The sequence below is a fragment of the Eumetopias jubatus genome, unplaced genomic scaffold, assembly GCF_037043125.1.
Source record: "Eumetopias jubatus isolate StellerSeaLion01/CBP00866 unplaced genomic scaffold, mEumJub1_p1.0 scaffold_11, whole genome shotgun sequence".
Classification (NCBI taxonomy): Eukaryota; Metazoa; Chordata; class Mammalia; order Carnivora; family Otariidae; genus Eumetopias; species Eumetopias jubatus.
In genome coordinates, this window is record NW_028274817.1 from 114,432,372 (window position 1) to 114,440,490 (window position 8,119).

Consider the following 8,119-nt stretch of genomic DNA (forward strand, 5'->3'; position numbering starts at 1 on the left):
TGTTGAGTGAATGAGAGTTTTTATTTGCAAGGAAATCTTCATTTTGAGAACAAGGCTGAGTCTTTTTTTCTGGTATCCTAATCAGGGGCAAATTTCAACCTTTGTTCCTTTTGGCATTTGTATCTGATGTCTAAATAGGAAGAAGGCACAAGTCAACATAGCAGAATAGTTAGAGTCAGGCAAACCTAAAGCACCATAGTGATTGGACAAGTTAACCTTTCAAATTCTCTTTCCTTATTGTGTAAAGGGAAAAATATCTAAGCATAGAATTTTGTGAGGATTAAATGAAGCAACAAATTTTTAGCATTATACCTGTCACATATTTGCCAACAGATGGTAGCTATTAAAAATATTACTGATAGTTTTAGAGAAGGAAAAAGAATCCCAAGTGTTTGAACATCAGTTGAGTTTGTCACTGTTCTCTGAAACCATGAAACTTCAAATCTTATGCAAAGGCAGTAAAAATGTTCCCCCAATTCAGTTCCCTTTATTTACACACACACACACACACACACACACACACACACACACACACACACACACACATTTGGATAGGAATAATATTGAAGCAAAATAGTTTGTAGTTCATTGTATAGAGGGGTTGGTGTTTTCTCTGAGTCATTGATATTTCTGCTTATGTTATTATTACCTATCTGTCTTCTTGAGGACAGAGTCTTTTTAGTTTTCTTGATCTCTATGCCATGTGTGTGAATACAATGCCAAGAACTTAATAAATGTCTGGGCAATGCATACAACAAGGCACTCCCATTTCTGAGATACTGTTTTGCCTATTAATTGTAGATGAGGAACAAATAAAAGTCACTGCAAACTTACTGTTCAGGAGAGACAATAGTTTGGCGGTTGTACTATATAAAAACTGCTCAGCAATAAAGTTTGTGTTATTTTTCAAAGATAGTTACACTAATATTTGAGTGTCAAAAAGTTACATTTAAAAAAGATTTTATTTATTTACTTTTAAAGATTTATTTATTTTTTTCCTTCGTGTACACATTTAGTTTTATTGTACCAAAGCAACTTGTACACTTTTAACGTTTAAAACTGAGCATCATCTTTCCTTTCCAGTGAAACAAAAAGAAAATTTAAAAATAAACAGGAACAAAATTACAATAGAGAATGTCAATTCCAAATAAGATCCTACAGGTTCTGCTGATTCTCCCATCGAGTGGCAGGGCTCAAGTCATCGTTAGGAGAGAGTTTTATTTTAAAAGTGTCATCTTAAACTGCAAGGATGTCCGTTAAACATCACAATTAAACATACCAAAGGAGAAGCCATGTTGTCAAAATGCCCACTTAACCCACCCAAACATCTCAAACCCACCCTTTGCTGCCCTTCTATAACCCCATTTTTTAAAGTTTTTTTCTTTTTTTTTAAACAAAAGAAAGTAGACGGGTACATGTTGGTAAATGCTAACTGTCCATATTCACATAGAGACACAGTGTAATCTCTGAGCCCAATATACAGAGAAAGGAGGAAAAAAGCTAGAATTCTATGCACTACTACACAGGGGCCTCGCACCCTCCAGCTTCCAGCAGAGCTAAGGGAGCAGAAGGTTTTTCTTTTTTCCCGCAGAGCACGGTGGTGGTGATTCCATAAAGTTTTTGTTGAGACAGGAAGGGATAAAAATGAATTTGGAACAGAAAGGGGTAGAGATTCTTTTCCCACTGTATTCTGCTCAAGGTATTTCCCCCCAAAATAAGTTGAGAACCATGGTATAAAGGGAGAGGAAAGAGACTTCAAAAAACAGGGCGAATGAGCACAAGAGGAGAAAAAAAAAAAAAAAGATGGCAACTTGCTCCCAGGGACTGAAGAAAATTAAAAAAGGAAGGTTGGAATCCATCAGTGTTCCATTAGTCATCTTCTCCTTCATCCTCCTCTCCTTCCTCCCCCTCATCATCGTCTTCATCTTCTTCACCTTCATCCTCATCTCCTTCTTCATCGATATCTTCCAATCCTTCTTCTTCATCATCATCATCATCGTCTTCTTCTCCTTCCCCTTCTTCATCATCCATATCCGGAACCAAGTAGTACTGTAACGGATTTGGCCAAATATCATCTTTGATGACCTCTCCTAACTCATCTGCACCTGCATCAGAATGGTCAGTAAACCAGGTGAAGAAGCTCTCTGGTTCCTCATGCTGTCTCTTCCTGCTGGCTTTATTCTGTGTTTGACTTGAACGTTTCGTCAAATCCTTTCCAAATTTCCATTTGATTTCCGTGGACTTTGAAGATGGATCACCACTCTCATTCAGATGAAATTCTTTGGAGAGAACTTTATTTTCGAAGTAAGGGCTTTCATCAAAATAAAAATCTATTCTGTAACCTGATTTAATATCTTCAAATTCTGTCACTTCAACTCTTGTCAAATAATGCAGCGCCTCTTCATCCTCCTCCCCAAGCAGTGCAGACACTTGTGGATGGTTGACAAATGTTGTTACCCAAAAATTGGGGATTTTGGCGATCAATTCCGACCTCTTCTGAAAAAATGGTTGGCGGAGTTTGTTATATTTCTGTTCTACTTTCAAAATCTCCTCACTGGCTTGTTCATTAAGTCTGTCTATTTCATTTTGTACTTCATCAGTATGTTCAATTACTTCTTGCTGTTCTTTTTCTGAGGTCTCGTCGGCCCCGTCGTGGTTGGAGTTGAGCTCCTTTTTACTGACTTTGGCCGCCGGCGCCGACATGGTGCTGCTGTGCGGTCGGGGCGGGGGTGGGGGGTGGGAAGGGAAGGCGAAGGGGGTTGGGCAGCAGCTTCCCCTCACGCCACACGCACGGGCACTCACTCGGTCCGGCCGCCTCCTCCCAGCGCTCGCTCTCTCGCTTGCTCTCCCTCCCCTGCTCACTCTCCCTCTCCCTGGCTTGCGCATGCGCTGCCCTCCCGGCCTGACGACGAGGGAGGGGCTGGGGCGGTGTGCCGGCCCGACCCGGGCTCCTGCTTATGGAGGGGAGGCGGCGACGGGCAGGCAGGCGGCTCGGCTCCCTCACTCACGCTCCGCGGTCCAGCTCGCTGCTCAAGGTTTATTTATTTTAGAGAGGGGGGAGGGGCAGAGGGCGAGGGAGAAACAATCTCAAGGAGACTCCCAGCTGAGCAAGGAGCCCGATGCTGGGCTCGATCCCACGACCCTGAGATCACGACCTGAGTCGAAACCAGGAGATGGATGCCCAACCGACTGAGCCACCCAGGCACCCCACAAATTAAGATTTTTTTTTAAGATTTTATTTATTTATTTGACAGGGGTGGGGAGAGAAAGCGAGAGAGAGAAAGAGAGAAAAAGAGAGAACACAAGCAGGGGGAGTGGCAGGCAGAGGGAGAAGCAGACTCCCTGTTGAGCAAGGAGCCTGATGCAGGGCTCAAGCCCAGGACCCTGAGATCATGACCTGAGCCGAAGGCAGATGCTTAACTGACTGAGCCACCAGGTGCCCCCCCCCCCCCCATTTAAGATCTTACTTTTAAGTAATCGCTATACCCAATATGGGGCTCGTATTCACAACCCTGACATCAAGAGTCACATGCTCCACCAACTGAGCCAGCCAGGCGCCTCCAAAAAGCTACATTTTTAAGTACATTAGATATAGAGTTAATATAACCAGAAGAACTCAAGTTATAGTTGTACCAGATTAATGTGATGGTTCAATAAATTTTCCAGATGGCCAGTCTCTCAAATACTTGACTCAAGTGTACAACCCAGTACCTATTCTTGACTTTCCCTTAGATGCAAAGCTATTTTGAAGGTAGAGGAATATTGTTTGGACCAAGTCCAGTGTGAATAAATTTTGTTTTATTCTTCAGACAAATATTACAATTGAAGAAAGTGTAGAAATAGCATAGAAGAGAAAGCACAAAATAACAGGCTAGAAATAAACCCAAATAATGGTGTTTCTGCCATAATATAGCATATGTTCTTGAAATACCTTACATTCTATGAAACCAGACATTAAAAATTAGACAGTTAAGGGAAAAATAAGGGGAAAGATTATAATATTTAGCCATAGTCTACAACAGCCAATAATACCCAACCAGAGAGAATTATGGAGAGAGGCGAAAGGATCACATAAACATATAATTACTTAAATCTGTGTGGCACACTATCTTTAATAAAACTAGCTTGGTCCTAATCAAATATTTGATGGCTTATTGTTCATGCCATTCTTCTTACCTCTAAAAATATATATAATGAAACGGACTTTTTCTTCACGGCATTGCAGCCAGTGCAACATGGGCGAAGTGGAGGACGGATAAAGAGAACTCAGAGAACCAAATTGCTCATGCGCAGTTTTCCCTCACTGTGAATGTGTGTGTGTGTGTGTGTGTGTGTGTATGTATTTTTTTTAATCTCAGCTTTATTGTGGTATAATTGGCAACCAAAATTGTAATATGCATTTTCTTCTTTTTGACGGGGCACATGCCCAAGTTCATCTTATTTGAAATGCAAGCATAGGGAAGAACTTCAGGGAGACGGGAAGCAATTTCAGATGTTTCTGTGGAATCAGCCATTTCAGAAAGTTCATGTGGACTTTTCGTCTTGAGATGAGGGAATGAGGAAGCTTGTTTTCTTGAGGAAAACAGAGTATTTAATAAAAAACAGTTTTAAGAAAATAGCATAGTTTCAATCTGAGGTGGTGTTCAAAAGATCAAATAACCTTTTTGGTACCTCGCTGTTTTATTAGGTGGCACTGGCAGCTCCAGAGGAGTATGAGCCTATGATGATGGGCCACAGCCTCAGGGACCAGATGGGCATTGGGCATCTGTCCACTGGGTGCCAACACTGCCGAATGGAGTGGCATCTTCCCAGCGGAGGACTGGGCCTTCTCTGTCTGGGAGGACACATAAAGATGGGCACTGGTATATGGGAGTTGTGGTGGGCTGGCTGGAAGGCCACTGGGTACCAAGAGCCTAGGCAACACCCACTTGGGGCTCTCCAGCCCTGGGTGGTTCAGTCAGTGTGGGAGGGAGGACTCAACAGGCTTGGGGTAGCAGTTATTTACCAATGGGCAGGGGAGCATTTCTGAATTTAACAACCTGGTTTCAAGATCTTCCTAGTAAAATTGGCTTTTTGATGAAATTCCTAATTTCTTTAGGGAGATATCAATTAGAACAACGAACAAAGAAATTAATAAATAGGGCAAGGGGATTATAGGTCAGGGGCTAATACAGAGTTAATCACACAGGTGGAGCCCCAATCATTTCGTGCAGATGGCAACTTCCTCCAGTGCTTCTCATAGTCCCTTTATCCTTGAATTAGTGTAAATTGGTTTCTTTGGTTCTTTTCATTTCTTTTCTTTGTTGACAGTTTGACATATCTCCTCACTCCCAGGTTGCTTTGCTCCCACAGAAGATTAAAATTCTCTCCCAGAGAGCAAAAATGCCCACTAACCAAGATAAATTGTAGTTGCAAGCATAAGTGTGTCTCGTTTAGGTTAGCCTTCGCGGGGGGGGGGGGGGTGTGCGAAAAATTGTCTGCAAAATTAATTTATGTAAAGAGATAAATTTCTTGCAGCTGATTATGTTTTCAGAGATAACACTTCGGAAAATGAGATCATGATTCCGTGAATGCTCAGTAAAAGATACTGTGCTCCAAACAAAATGTACTGCTGCAAAGAGTTCCTAGTTCAGACAGGCAATGAAAAGTAGTGCTTCTTATCATACACTGTGAAATTGGCTAATTTATAGGGTGGAATTGATTTGGATTTGAGCTTTCCAAGTCTTTTTTTTTTTTTTTTGACATAGAATTATCTGCCCCCTGAAGTTTCTGTCAGCCGAGCAATTATTTATGTTGGCAAGACATCACAGTTCAACTCAGCTCTAAGCTTCATGCCATCATGTAGGACCTACAAATGAGCCCTAGACTGAGAGCCATAACCCTTGACTTCTAGGCCCAGCTCAGCCACCGGGTAGTTGTGGGTGTTTGTGGCCTTTGTGTTTCAGTACATTCATTCAAATGGCCTTGTACACCTAGTACACTTGCTCTCTTGACCTGCCTGGGCTTTTCTAATTTTATAGGATGGGATTTCCAAGGTAAAAGTCTGCAAACTATTTCATGTAGGAAATCACCACATACATGTTCTTCAGTGTTGATGGGGGAGATTAGCATGTCTCAAACATGCCAGCCTTATCAAATTACAATTTCCTTTTGGTATCTGCAGAGATACCAGGTGGTAGGGAATCATAAAAATTCAGTGGATATACATTTAAATGTCCATTTATTGGAACATTATGGGCCCCAATACTGTGGCTGCAGAATATTTCACTACTACTACAGAGTTAGCCAAACAGTTCTTTTCAAATTAAATTGATGTTGATGAACCTAAATAGTAATTTATAACTCAAGAGCAAGAACAACAGCAATAAAAAAATCTCACCGACCTTGAGACACTCTGATAATATACCAAAACAAAGTATCCTTCCTCAAAGTTGGGGGCATGTCATCAGCATGTGCAGAGGGATTTTCTGTGTTCCTGGGGTGGGGACAAGGCCTGTATAGGAGAGGTTTCAAGTTGCCACGAAAGTCAGGTAAAGGATGAGTATTAGGGTATGAACACCAGATTTTTTAAAAAAGATTTTATTTGGGGCACCTGGGTGGCTCGGTTGTTAAGTGTCTGCCTTTGGCTCAGGTCATGATCCCAGGGTCCTGGGATCGAGCCCCGCATCGGGCTCCCTGCTCAGCGGGAAGCCGGCTTCTTCCTCTCCCACTCCCCCTGCTTGTGTTCCCTCTCTCGCTGTGTCTTTCTCTGTCAAATAAATAAATAAGACCTTTTAAAAAAAAGGATTTTATTTATTTATCTGAGAGAGAGAGCGAGCACGAGAGTGAGCGAGCAAGCATGAGTGCACGAGCGGAGAGGGAGAGGGAGAAACAGACTCCCTGCCTGCTGAGCAGGGAACCCGATGTGGGGCTTGATCTCGGGACTCCGGGATCATGACCTGAGCCAAAGGCAGACACTTAGACGCTTAACCCACTGAGCCACCCAGGCACCCCTGAACACCAGATTTTTTTTTTTTTTTAAGATTTATTTATTTTTTAGAGATGGAGATAGAAGGGGGGAGGAGCAGAGGGAGAGGGATAGAGAGAATCTCAAATAGATTCCGTGCTGAGCATGGAGCCTGATGCCAAAAACCAAGAGGCAGACTCTTAACCAACTGAGCCACCCAGGCGCCCCTCCCCCTGTCTTTCTATCTTGCCTGCCCTACGAAGCCCAGGCTAGGATAAATGCAGCCCTTATTCTCTGCATCCCTCCACGGGGGTTGTTGAGGGCTTCTGAAGAAAACCATCTAACTCTGCAGATTAGCACCATAAAGGGACCACTAGAATGCCAGCAGTAAGGCCTCAAGGCCCACTCCACCTCCCTACAGTGTTGGTTAAAAAGGCATAATTTCAGGGGCGCCTGGGTGGCTCAGTCGTTGAGTGTCTGCCTTCGGCTCAGGTCATGGTCCCAGGTCCTGGGATCGAGCCCCACATCGGGCTCCCTGCTCCGCGGGAAGCCTGCTTCTCCCTCTTGCGCTCCCCCTGCTTGTGTTCCTTCTCTTGCTGTGTCTCTCTCTGTCAAATAAATAAATAAAATCTTAAAAAAAAACCACATAATTTCAGAACTGAACTGGAAATAAGAAAGGGAAGTCACCAACAGCTGCCAGAAAGAAAGAAAGAGGAAACTCAAAGCATTCACACTGATGTTCTGGTGGCCCAAAAGGCTGCATGTAAACCCATTTATAGGGGCTAAAGTTTAACATCCACAACTTAGAAAAAGATCCAGGTTCCTATGCCATTGTTGCCATCACAAAGAATGTAGATAGCCCTATGCTAGGGCCACAGAAGGCTAGGACTGTCCACCCAAGAGAGGTGTCCTTGGCTCTGTGTGAGGTGGGGAGCTGGAATTGGAATGGTAGACTAAAGCTGTTCACCAGGAAAGGCTGCCCCAATGTGTAAGAGTAATTAGAAGCCTCTGCCCATGGGTCTAGGAAAGAAGCAGTCTTGTCCCAGGTGTGGTCTGGGGTGAGGAAAAATAAGTGTCCTGGAGAAATTAAAACCCTAAACCTGTATCATAAAGGTGTGGAGCCTGAATTTATAGGCTCAACATGGTGTGGGAATCGCTGGCCAAAGAATTAAT

The 8,119-nt window shown here is 43.1% G+C and overlaps 1 protein-coding gene across 1 annotated transcript; it reads right to left on the reverse strand.

Annotated features, from left to right (window-relative positions):
* Nucleotides 1-1,786: 1,786 nt before the first annotated feature.
* Nucleotides 1,787-2,718, reverse strand: LOC114200444 (protein SET-like). The gene has a single exon (XM_028092566.2). The coding sequence runs from the start codon at nt 2,701-2,703 to the stop codon at nt 1,870-1,872; it is 834 nt and encodes a 277-aa protein (XP_027948367.1). The 5' UTR covers nt 2,704-2,718; the 3' UTR covers nt 1,787-1,869.
* Between the last annotated feature and the right edge of the window lie 5,401 nt (nt 2,719-8,119).

What these genes read in the sequence shown, in the direction of transcription:
- LOC114200444 (XM_028092566.2), bottom strand. Translation starts at nt 2,703, where the DNA reads ATGTCGGCGCCGGCGGCCAAAGTCAGTAAAAAGGAGCTCAACTCCAAC.